Below are 17,122 nucleotides of genomic sequence, written 5' to 3'. Positions count from 1 at the left end.
TGGTTCACATGCTCAGCTCCTAAAGCCACCAAGACATGTGTCCTGAAAGCTTCCACTCTAAGAATTGCCACCTTATTGAGGTGGAGTTTTGACTTGCCCCTGGTAGGGTCTCCAGTAGCAAAGTATTCAAAAGATGGCGATGGGTAAGAAAGTTGGGACCTCTGTTATCCTCCCCGGGAGAGGAATACTAGGAATCCTTCAGATCTTGGGTTAGGGTCCATTGGCAAGACCCCGATTATTAAGCCTTTACCCTTGCAGCCCAACAGGCTCAGCCATTCTTCGATAGCTTCACTGCCTACAGGAGGAGCCACTGTTGTTTTGTGCCTTCCAACTGCACATATCTTAGCACATACACACATGCAGTTACATAAGACTAAATCCTAACATTGAGCAGTGGTTCCCACCTTGGAATTCAAGATCGCTTTCAGCAGTCGCAAGATATGTGACTGCATCAGTGTAATCATTTTCAGCCATCTAAATGTTATTTGACTGAATCCATCTGAGAAGCAACTTTATCAGTGACAAAGGGCTGTAAGAAGACTGTTTCAATAAAAAGTTTGGAAGCCAAGAGACTGAAGTATTGTGGTCAGTTTAGCTTATTGAAGCTTCGTGAAGGTTGGGCACTAGATCTTTGAGCATGGATATTGTATCACTGCTTAGCTTGGCTCAAACATTTTTGTTTCTCTTAAGAGCTTACACAGGCTTCTCTCTCTCTACAGTACAACCTCATCAATTTCACAAATTTGTATTGTACTTTTTTTTTTCATACATGTGTTCTTCACCGTTTGTTGCTTTCATTTGTTTTTATTTTTTTATTTTTTTGCTGTGCATCTTTATTAATGCTCTAATAAAATATGAGATTTAGTTGTGTTTTGAGTATTGCAATACAAACCTGATTAACTGTGAGGTCACATCATTAGCAGTTATAGGAATCATGTAGTTTTGCTCTAACCATGTGTACTTTATAGACACCTGCAAGTATGGCCCCCAAGACTACAGGCCCTGCTGTCAGCACTCAGCCAGCCATCATGAAACCCACAGAGGAGCCCCCAGCCTACTCACAAGCTCAACCACAGGTATATGTGTTGATGGTATACAGCCAAATAACAGCAGTTATTTCAGTAGAACTTTTGGCTATGCTTACAGCTGCTGCTGTAGTTTCTGCCACTTTCTTTTCAGATTATACAAAGGCATTCTTATTTTTACACAAAGAAATGCTGATTGAGTTACCAAAGCTATTGGAACTGAGGTGAGAGCGTTACGTGTCACCATGAGCAAGCAGATTGTGGTGCATCTATTGTTTTAGTCCAGCAACACCAGCAGAGACTGAGAGAAAATGTATTAACACCACGGCTGATTTCACACTGAGTTTGTGGACAGAAAAGTGGCTCTGCGGGAGACCGCCTCTATCTGTGATTGGCCTTTGTAGCAGAAGTAGACACAGAGTCAGAGGGAAATCGTGGTTGGTGGAGGAAATAACTTGAGATTGAGCATCTCGTTTGTGAAGCAGACTCTGGGGAATGTGTTGTTATGATGTCTGTTCTCCTGCTGGTGCTGTCTCTGCAGAGAATTGGATTTATTCCAAAAGTAGAAATGGAGCATTTCTAGTGAGCAGGGAGGGGGAAAGTAATTGGCCAAAAAGTTTGTGTACTATTTCCAATGTGTTGACATTTGTTTGTGTGTGTTTGCAGGAGCAGTCGCAGGCAGCTGCTGAGCTGCTAAGGAGACAGGAAGAGCTGGAAAATAAGGCTGCAGAGCTGGACCGCCGGGAGCGAGAGATGCAGTCAATCAACGTATCTGGGGGTTAGTATGTCATCACAACACAGCCACAGATCAGTGCTGTCATAGCAAAGCATTACAGATAATGATGACGCTTATAAATCCACAGACTGGCTCATTATATGCCAAGCAATGACTACATGTTAATTTAAATGTTAATTCTCATGCACACAAAAAATAACCGGTTACTGAATTTGCACTCAGTAACTGCTAACTGTCATCTGACAGAAGAGCAGCACGTAAAACCTGAGCGACACTTTCAAAAAGATGTTGAAGTAACTCACAAGCTTGACTTGATTTTTTTTTTTCCTGCTATTGTAGGCAGGAAAAACAACTGGCCTCCTCTCCCAGAGAGGTTTCCTGTGGCTCCATGTTTCTACCACGATATTACTGTAGACATTCCCGTAGAGTTTCAGAAGACAGTCAAAATCATGTACTACCTCTGGATGTGTAAGTAAACTTTTTCTTAAAATTGACAGAAGAAATTTGCTGTCTTGTACCAAGTCTGGAGTTTTTTATCCTCTGGATTTCAGAGCTAGGCTATAAGTAGTGCATCACCTGTGGCCTACTTATACTTACAGGGACGGCCACTGCAGCTCAGATTACTCATGCTCTTTAGTTCCTTTTTTCTTTTTTCCTTTTTTTTTTTGTGCAAAATGACAAGAGAGGATGTGTGTATCCATTTACAACTAAAGAAAGGACTCGAAATGACTATAAACTTGCGTATCTGATAAAAAGATAGCATCTGCATTTTTATTCCTGCTTGCATACATAGTTTTATGCATGTTCCCCACAGACTGTATCTAAAAGATGAACTTAGACACTGTGAGATCACCCATTGATTCTGCACTTGCCAATGAAGTGGCCTTGTTTGCATTAAACATTTGTGCTAAATTATCAGCTAATACTAGCAAACTTTTTTAGCAAACTGCATTCTAAACTACGTTCATACGTGCAAACACGTAGAACCACATCTGCTGAAATAATGAAATTGTTAATGAGCTGATAATCTGCTGTTCCAGATGACTCATTTAAAGCAGTCCTGAGTAGTTTAATCCACCAACTCCCCGAGTCAAAACCTCATAGCTCCTGATGGTGAAAAATACTGTCTGTTGGTGTATGTGGGGGGTGGAGTCAAGACTTCAAGTAGAATTCAGTAGCCACATGACAAATGCACGTGCCGCAGTCTTGCAACCTGATGAAGCAGCTTGATCATATGATTTGCTATAAGGCTGGCTTACAGAATTCAGTCGTTTTTACTAATAAGTACAAAGACTTTGATTTTTAAATCAACCGGCTGTATCTTTTTCAAGCTCAGGTGAAGGGTCTCGGTACCACTGCTATGTCAGCTAGCGGGCTATTGTCATATTTCACACTGTGCTGTAAAATCCCTGCAGTCAAACTGACTCAGTGAATGTGTAATACCTTTAACTTTGCAGACACTGTTAGGCCCTCGAGAGCAAATAGTAATGAATTATTAACTGTGTGCGCGTGTGTGTGCGTATGTTGTTTCCAGTCCTGCTCTGTGTTACATGTTTAAATATTAAGTTTCAGTGTTTCCTCCTCTTCCATCCAAGGCTTGATTTGGTAGGACTTGATTGGACACTTCTCCTTCAGCTTATTTTCCATGTTTTGGCATGTACACTTAAACAGCCGTTCTGGCACACTGTCACACTTAAGCCGAAGTCCCCCTCCACATATTTACTGTATTTTTTTTCTCTCTCTCTTGACCTTTCAGTGCACACTGGGACTCTGCTTGCAAACCTGATCGCCTGCCTCTCCTGGTTTGCTGTGGATGGAAACCGAGGTGTGGACTTTGGCTTGTCGATCCTCTGGCTTCTGCTTTTCACGCCGTGTTCTTTTGTCTGTTGGTACAGACCGCTTTATGCTGCATTCAGGTAAACAACATGATCCAAAATTGTGTCCACAAGTACAACAATCACGATGACCCTCCTGTGCCCACTGTGCTCTTCATATCCTCCACTTTCATCTTTCTACAGGATCGACAGCTCGTTCAGGTTCTTTATTTTCTTCTTCATTTACGTCTGTCAGATTGGCATCTATGTCATCCAGTCTATTGGCATCGCTGGCTGGGGAGCCAGGTAAGATAACACGACTTAAAATAAATTTCCATAGCACTGTATTTTTATGACATTTTTAGGTAAGACAGATGTTACAAAGACACATCTGGGGTTACTTAGTGAGGTGGTTGGCTTTGCATTTAGTCTAGATTTTGGTCTTAGTATTATACTGAGAAAAGTATCAGTACTCTATATCGTAGATCTCATGAACTGATCAGTTAATGCGAGGGGGGGGGGGGGGGGGGGGGGGGGGGGGGGGGGGGGGGGGGGGGGGGGGGGGGGGGGGGGGGGGGAGGGGGGGGGGGGGGGGGGGGGGGGGGGGGGGGGGGGGGGGGGGGGGGGGGGGGGGGGGGGGGGGGGGGGGGGGGGGGGGGGGGGGGGGGGGGGGGGGGGGGGGGGGGGTGATATTTCTATATTTGTGTTAATTAGATATTGAACTTCTTGTCGTCTTTTTTTTTTTTTTTCTTGCAGTTTTTGTTTTGCTTTTAGGAGGAAATCCTGCATTAGTTAATAACCATTTAAAAAAAAATTTATTGGAATATACATTTAGTCTAGTGAGTATTTACAGTGAACAGCTACAACATGCCACATGTATAACACTGTCTAGGTCCCTGTTGTGCCACTGTAAGTGTCTATGGTGGCACATCCTTTAGGTCTAGGTAGTGTGGAGGCCGGGTCTTTGCTTTACCCTCTGTAGTTTGAGTGCTCCTGGTGTGTGACTTCACCCAAGTAAACTACAGCATTTTAAACAAGTAGTTCTCTCAGAGGACTGAGATGGTAGTGAGACTGGTTAGTTGTCACGTCGTTGTTGTGTGTTAATGATTTTCTTATCCCTAGCGGGTGGATCTCAGCTTTGACTGGCCTGAATAAAAGCATCCCAGTGGGCATTATAATGATCCTCGTTGCTGCTCTCTTTACCGCTCTGGCTGTCCTGTCTCTCATCATGTTCAAAAAGGTAAATGCACAGTCAGCCTATAAGATATCTGAGTTGATGTCTGTTACAGACTCTTCAGGCCCTAATTTTTCCCTCTTGTCCCCCTTTCCTTCTCCCCTCAGGTCCATGGGATGTACCGTACCACCGGTGCCAGTTTTGAGAAGGCACAGCAGGAATTTGCCACGGGCGTCATGTCTAACAAAACAGTACAAACGGCCACTGCTAATGCTGCTTCCAGGGCTGCACAAGGAGCCTTCAAGGAGCAAGTCTGAAGCAGAGAGCTCGCTCATCTGACCCTCCTCTGTATCCAGCTTCCACTTATAACTGCCTTGTTTGAACAAGTTACAGCCCTCCTCCCCATCTTTCTGACACTACTGAAGGGGTTTTTGTGGGGGTGCTACAGCTGAACATCCACTCATCTACAATCTTTAGCCTCTCAACCTTCAAACAGGCTCTCTTGTCCCAGTCTACCTGCTCCTGCAACACCGTGCACTCTAGGAGTCCTTTAACTAGAGTGCTCAACTTTCTTGTCTCTGTGTGGATTTCAGGGTTTGTGTGGATGTATGGCCAATTAAATGAAGGTTTGTGTGCCTTTTTTTTAAATGTTGTTGCTGTCCTTGAGGCCTGCTCGTCTTCAGGCAGATTCTAATGTAGCTGAACCGACTGTTTGAAGTTACCTGGGCATTTCTCACCATGAACAGATGCTTGCTTTCTGTGTGTTTATCAACCTAATCACCACTTTCTCTTTCTGAATTTATTTATTTATCTGGCAAAAAGAAGTTATCTTTGAGTTAAAGCAGCATTATTTGATCTGTTTCGGTGCTTTCTTCTTTCATGAGTGCATGGTTTAACACTGCTGACCCCCAATGGAGTAACTTTATACTGCTGAAGATGAATGCTGTGCATTCCACTCCGCTGCTTTGCTTTCTACTCTCTTCGCTCAACTTAGAATTGGGTATGTAAAAAGTATTTAGCCTGAAATTCCTTAAAGTGATATCTCATCTGAAATCTTACCTACCCAAGTATCAGCACTCACCGGTGGAGACTGGTGAATAACAGAAGGAAGATATTTCTGTCATTAATGAAATATTACAATTAGAATGAAGCAAGAAATAAAATAATAATAATTAACCCTTCAATTTTAGGCAAACGGCAACTTCCGGGGCCGAAACACACCGAAGTGCCAAAAACGCTCCAAACGCGAGTCAGCCCCTATAGATTCCCAATGTAAAATCTCCAAGTGTAGCCATTAGATTAATGTGTTTGTAGCTTTAAACAAGAAACGGGTTGAGCCGCGACAACTTTACTTGCTCGCTAACATCAGCCACTCCACCCTTTCATCCAAATATGGTCACTTTTGGCTCCAAATCCAGCTTTGGCGCTGTGGAAGTGCTAACAATCAAGTTTCAAAACTCAGAGTTCACAAAGCAGTGGGCAACATCACAGTGGCTACGCCATCGTTTATAGTCTGCGTCGTTAGTACAGGGATGGACAGAAGTAGATTGTGATCACAGATTGATGGCACTGTTTTGCCATCTAAGCAGACAGCGGTTGTCATTCTGCAAAAGCTACAATCCACAAACAGTGTCTGATATTAGAGTATCACTTTAAAGGTAATTGTCAAGTATTTATTTGACTGAAATCTTCTGCTTCTATTGATCTGCATATCTCAGCAAGTCGCATTTTAAATCTGGACTTGGGGTTCTTTCTCTGACGTTGGCAGTCGGTACAGATACTTCTAACAGTGCCCTCAGGCCTTCCTGCTCAGTAGTCTAGATGCTTAACTTGCTTTTTTTTATTGCATTAGCTGAGTCAGCTTGATTTTCACCTTCAGCCTACCATTTTGTGTCCTTTCCTAAAGAGAGCCACTACTCCATACACACAGCTGCACGATTTATCAGCAAGGAAAGTGTAATTCGTCTCTAGCTTCCCTTCAGTGCTGGAGATTTACCTCAGCTTTACTCAGGATGCTCTCCACTTGCATGACGAGGTTAAATATTATACAAGATTGTACAAAATTTGACAGGCCTCTGGTTTTAAGTATGTCTTGTAAATCAGTATCAGTATGTTGTAATCACAATAAAAGTGACTTAAATTTGACAAAAGGGGCCAGTACGTTGATGTTGTGTTGTGACACTTGTGTATTCTTAATTTTTTGGAAGTCACGCAAAACTACAACCACATCTGTTCTTTTACTCTCTCGTTTTTGTGATCAGATTTAACAATACAATTCCACCTGCTAAAATGTCTTTGAATCTGTCTTTCTATGTGTTATTCAAACTGCAAAGCACTTTCCTTGATTTTGCATTTTGTGTGTGTGTGTGTGTGCGCGTGTGTGTGTGGGTGGGTGTGGACGGAGGGAGTTGGGTCTTTAAATTTTAATGTGTGTGCAGGACAGTCTGGCTGTGGGTTCCTTCTTGCCTTTTCTGTATTTCTTTGTTTTTTTTTTTCTCCCTACACACTGGCTTAATTTGGGCCAGTACACTTCCAGGTTTTGCTGTTAGTTTTAATATAAACATGAAGCTGCAATGCAATGTGAACTGTGCGTTGTACTGTAGACCGACTGTGGCTTCAAGCTGTGCTTTAGAGTCATGAATTGTGGTAGAAAAACAATGAAAATTAAAATGCTGATCCACATCTCTTAAATTTTATATATATTAATATATATCAATGTTTTTGAGATGAAATATGAAGGGATGTGTGTATGTTTTGTGCAGTTTACAAATGGTAGACTATCTGCTCTAAATGTTTGTGCAATTTTAAGGTTTCACCTACAATTGCATGACCAGTAGTTTGAGTTTTGTATATTTATTGTATTAACGCTGAATAAAATTCTTCTTCTATATGTGTTTCATGGCTTCTTTGTATGAAATTATGCTCATATTTGCATTGTAGAGAAAAACGTTAAAAGGTACCCATTATACTTATCTTCTGTGTCACACACAGGCATATAGATGAAAATGTAAGAATTTCCATGCTGTTAAACAGAGCAAGGAATTATTATTATTATTATTATTATTATTATTATTATTATTATTAGACAGCCTTTCCAAACATCCTAAATTTATTTTGGATTTTTTTTTATTTCCTTCTTATATTGTCTTGTCAATCCCAGTCCATTCTTTGGTAATTCTCTCAAGCTTCTCCAGATTTAATGGTCTTCTGGAGGTAGTTCCTCACAAGGACCAACGTATGTTTTGGGTCGTTATTATGTTGGAAGACACAGCAATGGCCCAGATCAAGTTTTGATGCTGATCGGTTTTCTTTCAGAATCTTCTCATGCCTTTAATTTCTTCATGAGTCCTTCCTGACAGCAATGACACTCTCACCCCTGTGATGATGGTGACTTTGGGTTCTACACCTCTCCATTGTTTCTTCAGAAGTGGAGTGTTTCTTGGTCTGTAAGCTCACAGTTCATTACTGTGCAGGGTTTAAGTGTCTATCTTTTTTGAGGCTGTAATTCCCAACTTGGCTAAGTCATTCGCTCGTGTCTTAGCAGTTGTTCTGGGGTCTTTAGACTCATCTCTCATGAGTTTTCTTTCCCAAGTCTTTCAAATCTTTGGCTTCCTACTTCTGCGAGACTTGTTCTGTGCTGTGCGACTCTTTCTTGATTCTTGATGAAATTTCTCCCTTCAGTTCTTGACACTTTGAAATGCTGTGATAGCTTTGTACATCCATCTCTTGCTTTGCGAGCATCAACGAATTTTTTTCTCTAAACTGAAGTCTAAAATCATTTCTTTTGTTTTTGGCATGATGACAAGTGACAGCTCACACCCTCGCTGAAGTTTTTATACTGTGTGTAAATTGGAAGGTAACCCTCAGTTTTAACTTGGTTTTACCAGCTTTGAGCATTGCAAAGTTAAAATTCATCATTGCACAGCAGTGGTTTGTGCTGTGGCTCAATAAAAGAGCCATTTCTCAGGAGGCTAATAATATTGACCCTAGTAATTTAATTCTTGTAGTCAGTTCTGTTAATTTATGATTTCTAATGAAAACGAATTTAGAAAAGCTATGTTGAAAATCTTTTGCACTGTTAAAAAAGCATTTGGGAAAAATTATGAAAAACTTCAAATTTCATAGGTGCTAAAAATGTGGTCTCATCTAAGAAGAGTATGTCTTAATATATCAAGCATGACCAAATTTTCAAATAATGAGTATTAACTACTGGCTAAAAGTATTAGCTGTGAGCCAAAAGTACCAAACTTCCTTAAAAACTTTGTATGATGTCAACTCAAGCACAACATGAGCACTGGCTATGAGTACAGAATCCCCACCCACCCACAAACCTTTTGTTACTGAGAGGGAACCAAAGAGAAGAGAATGATGCCATAATATTAGAGGAGGTATGGTGACCAGGTGGTGGGTTATTAGTTTTCCTGAGTGGGACTTTAAGTGAATGGTTTATCCTGCAGGTTAACATTTCACCACCTTGCTGCTTATGGTGAACCACAAGTACGCAGATTGTGGATTATAAATAAAGCCTATCAAACATTCAAAATTTTTCCTGTTTTTGTCAGCTGTTTGTGAATTTCACAAACAAAAAAACAACAACTATCTCACAAAGAGACAAGTGATGGATTCATCCCCACTGAAATCCACTCCAGCTAACAACAGCTTTAAATGTTTTTTGGATTTAAAAACAACAACAACATTGCATTAAAGTTGCACAAAAGCCCGGAATAAGTTTAGATATTTTTAACCCTCAGTCAAGCAAAACTATTCAGCAGATTCCAAGAATAAGACTTGAAGCTGGGAAAAAAGCAGGGGGGGAAATGAGCTTGCACTATCTGTCGAAAACCAGATGAGGTCAGTATTTATCAAAGGATGTAAAGATCAGAGTCACCTCAGAGTAAATATGGCTAGAGTGACTTCCAGCCAACAGCATCAGATTTTGTTTTACAAGAAAATTAATCTGAGTTCATTTAAGAGGTTCAAACTGTAGGTAGGCAGAAGAAAGGGGCTACATCTGAGAAAGACTGTAAGATTATCAATAAAATAACAACACTCAGTGTAGTACTAAATATGAAGAGGCTAAAGGAACAATGTTTCACTTTGTTTAACAATTTAGGATTAATAAAACATTCCGGACAGAGATCAAAGTTTCAACTTTTTAAATGCTGAAAATCTAATAACATGTTTTGTGAAAATAAAAAGGAAACTCGTATATCAAAAGTGAAACAATGGGGAAGACAAATCACATCAAATGTTTTACTACAATGAACGACATATACTGAAAGACGGGCAGAAATATGTCTACTAAACAAAAACATTTGAAACAATTCTGACCTTTATAAGAGAATTGGACCCAACAGAAAGTGGGTTTATAATAATATAATAATTATTAAAAAGAATAATTGGGTTTTGTGTGTACATGGCTCATCTGTGAGTCTTTAAATGTTTGCTGGAAACCAGTTCATTGTTATGTGATTGACAAAATAAGCCCCTTTGCTACGTGTAAAAATGTAAGTAACATTTGCGCCTCTGCTTCAGCTTCAGTAAAGACTGAGATGCTAATTCGCACTGACATAGGTCTGGCTGACAGCTAGCTGCTCAAGTGGCCACTTCATTAGACCACATGGCAACAACGCAGTGCATATAGGCATTTAGACCTGGTTAAGATGACCTGCTGTAAACCACAGCCTACCTGAATATTGTTGCTGACCACTTTAATTAAAAAAATATACCCACCTGTAAGTCTTTTAATTCTTATAGATGATGATTTTAAACAACAATTTTCAAAGAAAAACTAGCTGAAATTATCTCCATCCAGTCCCTTGAACGCTTTTATGAAGTTGAAGATGTCCTCCAACATCAGCGACAAGTTGCTGAGTCTGAAACAGATCTGCGTAGGAGTGTGTGAAAACCCAATGTGCTGTTGGCTGCTCTGTCCGTGCTGTCACATGGGCTTCCTCTGACTGTCAGCTGCCCCTGGATGATTACAGTTGCGTTATTATTTCCAAAAAATTAAAACAATGAGCAGAACGTCACTAATTAGCTTCTTGGAGCTGAGTAAAGCAGTAGTGAGGGAGGTTTCTCGTTACAAACCACCCTTATTAACATTACATATAGGGACAGGAACAATTATCGATATAAAAACTGTTTTTTGTGTGTGTCAAGGTAAAATCTGACATCAGTCCAGGCTTTTTCAGTTTTAAATTTGAACCAGATTCTCATACAATCATGTGTAAGTCCCTCTCTAACATGACTTATCAACATGCGAGACTGAAATTTTCCTCTTCCTGGTTTGAAAGGAAACAAAGCTCACAAGTTCTGGCTCTTTTCTTTAAGTTTTTTTTTTTCCTGACTCAAAAGGAAAATGAGAAGCGAAAAGTAAAAGCCTGTGGCAGCAAAGCAGGCCTGACTTTCTGCTGTGCTCTTCAGATTGCACTATTTGTCATGTGCCTAATCTGGAAGTCATCAAGCACTGTGTTTAGTTTGAGCTAAGTCTGAAGTGGAGGAAGGGAGCCACAGGGTTGAGCTAGAAGCTTCTCTGTAGTCCACAGGCCGGGACATCTGTGGAAGGAACTCCAAATACACTCAGGTTGAGTGCAAGTATTGGCATTCAGTGCTGGGGGAGGAAAAGGGCCAAACAGACGCTAGAGGTGAGAAATGTGTTGTTGTCCATTTAGGCAGTGAAAGGTTTTTGCATTAAGCACACGGTAAGTACAGACTAGGTCGCTAACTGAATGCTAGTAGTCACTTTTGCTAAATCCAGTCATTGAATTGGGCCTTTTGAACATGTTTCATTGTGTGTTTTACCTTTGGGAGCATTTTAATGCACTCGTCTCACAAATAATATGGCTTACTGTGCATTAGTTTGCGCTAAGAACTTGTTCAAGAAATCTTATTGATAAACAAGGTGGCTAATATTAGCTTTTAACTTCATTATCTGCTCTCTTGACCTAATATATCCACTTCTGGAGATACTCAATTTGAAGGCTTCCAAACTGGAGTTCACAAAAGGCTAAGTAATGCAAAGGTGGCAACATTCATCCTTTACATACAGTCTATAGTTTTACAAAATCAAGTTGTCAACAAAATACCCAATATACCATATATAACCAAAACAATATTAATTTAGATGATAGATCTGTACATGATAATGAATCCTAGCTAGACGCTAATCAAACTGGTTTATTATTTAACTGTATAAAATATGTTGTTTTCTTCTGCAGTTCAGTAGCTCAGAGTTCTAAAGAACATGTATTTCAAAGCTATACTTCACTAAATATACTTAGTTACATTACACCATTGAAAATGAGGTACACACATGGAGAGCTGAGTTCTGCATCAGTGGAAAAACTGATCACCCACTGGTTGGAAAATGCACCCACCCCCACCTCAAGGGCCAAACCGAGGTCTCAAGCTGGCTGCTCCACTTGCTGGGCCTCCTTCTCCCCCCTTCCTCACAGCAAGGCTCTCCCTGCATAAGAACTGAAACCAAACTTATTTTTTCCCCCCTCCTTCTTTTTATTTGTTTGGCAGAAACAAATGGGAATAGATAGGACACTCTGTATGACTCGACACACTCCCTGAACCAGACGTTACTTAACAACAGCAATACTTCATTTATTTATGTGTCCTCATCATTCAGTCCATGTGCACAGATTACAGGATGTCTGCTGAGGAGCACCAGACACTTCACAGGTCAACTGGTTAGGATTAAGCCCACTTCATGTTAGGATTTGACAAACAAAATGCACCGAAGAGCCTCCTTTGCTCGTCCTTGTGCAGTCCATGTGAAGAATCGTTTCCACCGATACATTTCAAGCGTCTACAAACACATTAATTAATCAAATAGTACATTCTGTAAGCTCTAAAGAACATCCACTCTGAGCTAAAGGCCATTTATTTTTATGAGCAGTTTATTCTGACTGACTAGTGGTTCCCTTGTTGACAGTTAACAGATCCAGGTTTATTTTTTTTAAGTTTTTTTTTCATAGTTTTTTTTTTTTAAGGCAAGAGTGACATCATCAGCCCAGCCTGGATCCAGCTGACCATCATTCTGCGATCATAACTATGTACAAAATATATATAATCACGCTTATTTACAGAACATGTGGTAACAGACAATGCCTCGCAGGGCATCCACATGCTTATAATGAATACAATAACAGACACAGCACCTCTAGTGGCAGAAAGACAAAGACAGAAACTTAGAAATAAAACAAACAAACTTGGCACTTATAAGTTTCTCCCACTTCAAACAGAAAACTGAGACAAAATAAGAGTCAGTATTAGTGGTAAACAATGAATGGGCCCTCAATTTCACAGGCCAGCTTTTTTATTTTTGAATAGGCAGAAGAGGGCCAGATCATAAGTGGCACATCTCTGCCTCATCCTTCTTCTCTCCCCCCACCTGCACAATAAGTGTTATCTGAGCTTCACAGGAGGCAGATCAGGCTCTTGCCCTCCTCGATCTCCTCCTGAACCTTATCGCTGGAGGTGGCGATCTCAGCCTGAGCAGAGAAGACAGCGCAGACAAAGGTGAGCACAGTGCCACCCATGGCGGTGTAAAAGGCCCAGCCCATGGAGCAGAGACCGGCGCGGTACGGCGCCGCGTCTGGTCCGCAGTACAGCTGGACCTTGTCTGAACCCCAGCCAGCAGGGTACAGCATCAGACCTAGGATCAGGAACAGACCTGCAAGAAGGGAAACAAATAAAAGACATCATAACTCAAGTGTTTGTAATGAAATCCAGCATACGTAGCAGCCCTGTGCTTATTATACCTTGAAATACGGTGCGCTTCAACAGCAGAAGAGCTTTTAACTCAAAGCAGGCTTTCACCAGCTTTTTAATTTTAATCCTGCATGCTACAGATGGAAATCCCAAATTTCCTAAGCTAAGCAGTAACGTCATGATGTACGTCAGTAAGCGAACACATCATATCAACAGTTTAGGAGTGGATTCATTTCAGAGACAGACTAGCTTTCACGGCATGCTTGTATCAAGCAGAAGGAATAGCAGTTAGCCTGCACAACACTCTGTAACAGTGGCGTCAAGAAAGATGAGTTTTCTTTACAAAGAAAACCCAAAACACCCAAAACACAGCGTCAGCACAGCTCCTTATCTTGGCCAACATTCAGGCCTCTTGCTCAGATGACTTTTACAATATAGAACAGCTGCAATCTTAAAAATGTCTACACACATAAATAAAGAGGGAAAAAAAAGCATCAGAAATACTTCTGTGCCAGCTGAACTTCATCCACGAGAAGCAGCTGAATGCACATGGAAAATCTACCAAGTGGCTTTTGAGTGAAACGTTATTTTCAATGTGAACAATTAACCGAGGAGCGCCACGTCATCTCGTCTGCATGTTTATAAATCCGTGCACATATATAAACACATTGTCAGTATTTGTCCGTGATTCTAATCACATATGGTTAAATATGATTACAGCTTTGTTTTACTGCGTCTGTTTATGCAGCGGCCAGGGTTGCTTCAACGGTAGGAGGGACGTCTGCAGGTTTGGACACATTCTTATCAAGACTTTTTAAATGAAATCTAGGGGACGGCATCAAGAAAATCCATCAAAGAGGACATGATAAAGCAGTGACTCCATAAACTCAATGTGGATTCACCAGTGCATCGAGACGACCTCCTGTGTTCTAAACATGTATTAAGTAGTGCTTGCCACATAGGTGCTAAGTAGGTGACGGTGAAAGTAAAGTGTCACTGTTGCAAGACACTCGGGCAGATTATTTTTTTGAAAATAAAAAACATTTCCGGCCGCAGCGGCGTGCTGGCAGCTCAAGCATCCTATCGGGACACAAAGAAGAAGAAAACGTTTAAACTGGCAGAAATGATTTCCTGTCTGATGTATGACAGAAAGACCTCTCAATCCTGTGCACAAAGCAGAGACTAGATCAACAGGATAAAAGTAGCCGATGGACTTTCCCGCCTGGCCCGGTCACTGGCCGACCCTCCGGCGTCCTGAGTCTTTGTAGGAGGAGGGGGGTCGCTTCCTGTGTTACCATGACCCACTTCTACCACTCTGCCTCTTCAGCTTGGCTTCAGCCCCTCGGCACGCACGGCTTGTCTCATAGATGGAAAGGCAACCTTCGTTCTAAATGCGTTTGCGTCGTTTCTTCTGCTCTGCTCTGCCATGACAGCGGACGAGGTCAGATGGCCGGACGAGGAGTCTGCCTTCAATCAAAGCTCAGGAGGAAGCATTTACAGTAATACAATTACTGACAATAAAACAGCCAGACAGGGAACGAGGATTTAGCTCTCTTTCAACGAGCAGGTCCTGTTAGCTTTGCTCCATAAAAACCTCACGTGTAGCCTGCTTCAAGTCTGGAGGAGAACATGCCTTTTCTCTTCTAATCTCTCTTCCTCTTTCTTCCTCCTCCCATTCTCTAAAGCACCCAATATCGTATTAAACAGGGAAATGAAAACTAGGTCATAAATTCTTTCCACATGTTGCTGCCTTGCCCTAACGGCCAGACCGGCTCTGCTGATGGATTGAAGGCATGGTTTTAATTCACAACCCCACCCCTCCAAAGACCCCCACTCCACACACACACACACACACTCATTCCCATTCCACCTTCAAGCTGGACCTTATAACCTAATATCCCAGTGTGCTCCACCCTATTCTCTCTGCACTGGCTTGCGTCTCTGTTCACTTCCAAACTGTCAGTTCTGTCTTCAGTAAGAGAGGTTGTTAGTTTGGTTTTAAAAGTTGTTTACCGTCATTATGAAACATCCACACCTCCGCTGTAACCACAGGAAAAGCTAATCAGTGCATGGGAATCGCATCTCTTATCATTCAGAGCTGACAAGTCTGCTTTCCTCTTTTATGTAACGTGATATCTTGTGTGAGAGTCATCATTACTCAACAGCACAGCTTAAATTCCCGCAAGACGCTGCTTTATTTTGTTTCTCCTCCAGCCTGGAGCTTAGTCACAGTCACCGATTAAACCTGTTTAAGTTTATGGAAGGTAATAAAAGTATTTGACACAGAACGTGCAAGAATCTGAGACAGTTTTATGGCCCTGTTTGTTTGCCGCTCTATCTGTAATCCCTTTCAGCTTGAGTGACGATGAGTGAGTAAGTCATTTTAGTAAATGTACAGCAAGTTTAACTGGGGTATAACAAGTCTTTAGGGCCCCTAAAGTGTGCGCCTGCAGGATGCAAAGTTTAACCCGGCTGACCTTCAACAGAAGTCTGTCTGTTTTAGCTATCTGATTGCATAAGGTGAAAGGAATGACTTCAACTTCTCCTGAAATCTCAAAACCATCTCAGGTTAAACTATTTGTCTGTTTAAATTGCATCTGGGACACTGCTGCCATCAGAAAGGCGTCGTATAAAAAAAGACTGCAGAGGCTGAAGTACAAAGTCCAAGTGACATCAACGAATGTGAAGACGAGGTTAATAGGTTTGGGAGTCACTCCAGTGTAATGACGTGACCGTCTCTGGCAAGAGAGTCGCAATCTTCCTATCTGAGGTCAATCATTTCCCCAAACATCTGCCGTCTGGCTCCAGTTTTCTCATTACCAGAGGGTCGGCACGCATTGTGGAAATAATGATAGTAGAAAAGTCGGTGTGGTAGCCTTGGTGATGGATATCAAGTGATTGTGATATCATTCACTGGCCTTGTGAAAAGTGGAGTAGAAGGCTGTAGAGCACAATGGCTGACTAATGTAGGAAGTAGTGACACTGTTAAGATACCGATGCAGTTGACCATCTCCTTTCTCATCCTGTGGCTGAAAACAGTGCTTCGGAAGCACAAAAGAAACTCTCCCGCCTCCTCAACTGTTTGATGCTTTCCTCGCCCCCTTTCCTCTTTCACATCCTCATCCTCTCAACAAAGAGGAAACTCAGGGGTGCATTTCTCCCCTTTTCTTTATCTCAACCATGTCTCCCGCAATCCAATGTCTTAATATGTAAATAGAGGACTTTACGGTTATGTAACACTGTGCTTTGTGGGGCCATGAATCCACTTTTATAGATCACCTGACATATGACCGTCAACCTGGGCTCAGTGTGGAGGATGGTTTGTTTTTCATCACTCTTTGGAACATAAACAGAGGTAAAATGAATGGATTCAATCCAATCATTAATATACTTCTCAGTGTAAACTGTAGTTTATCATGCTAGTCAGTAATGTGTGTTATGGGGAACAAATTGAGCGACTCCCTGGCAACTAGCATTCCCTAGGTAAAAATGTGTATGCCCTGATAAGCTGGCGAGTGTTTCCTGGCAGTTGCTAGCGTGAAATTGGCCACAAACAGGTTTACAGCGCTGCACCCAAAAACTTCTTGTCATTACTTTGGTGGCTATTAGGCTATTATCTACTTTAAAAAAAATTGCAACTAAGTTTGAA

General features: G+C 41.5%; 2 protein-coding genes across 4 annotated transcripts in view; one reads left to right on the top strand and one right to left on the bottom strand.

The window, feature by feature from the left end:
- The window catches only part of LOC102312839 (secretory carrier-associated membrane protein 1), a gene marked incomplete in the record, with an annotated part of 11,782 nt that extends 4,143 nt beyond the window's left edge, over nt 1–7,639 (top strand). The window contains 7 exon segments of the mRNA XM_042223270.1: nt 969–1,076; nt 1,692–1,803; nt 2,101–2,229; nt 3,518–3,677; nt 3,780–3,881; nt 4,698–4,815; nt 4,917–7,639. Of these exon segments, the coding sequence (XP_042079204.1) occupies nt 969–1,076; nt 1,692–1,803; nt 2,101–2,229; nt 3,518–3,677; nt 3,780–3,881; nt 4,698–4,815; nt 4,917–5,066 (879 nt within the window).
- Nucleotides 7,640–12,240: 4,601 nt separating this feature from the next.
- The window catches only part of lhfpl2a (LHFPL tetraspan subfamily member 2a), a 35,876-nt gene continuing 30,994 nt past the window's right edge, over nt 12,241–17,122 (bottom strand). For all 3 annotated transcript variants that reach the window (XM_042223272.1, XM_042223271.1, XM_005929831.3), the window contains one exon: nt 12,241–13,435. In XM_042223272.1, the coding sequence (XP_042079206.1) occupies nt 13,179–13,435 (257 nt within the window). In that variant the 3' untranslated portion in view covers nt 12,241–13,178. The remainder of the gene's footprint in view (nt 13,436–17,122) is intronic.

This window comes from Haplochromis burtoni, unplaced genomic scaffold (genome assembly GCF_018398535.1).
Source record: "Haplochromis burtoni strain Fernald_Lab_line unplaced genomic scaffold, NCSU_Asbu1 Contig_107, whole genome shotgun sequence".
Classification (NCBI taxonomy): Eukaryota; Metazoa; Chordata; class Actinopteri; order Cichliformes; family Cichlidae; genus Haplochromis; species Haplochromis burtoni.
This window is presented reverse-complemented; position numbering and strand designations above follow the sequence as displayed.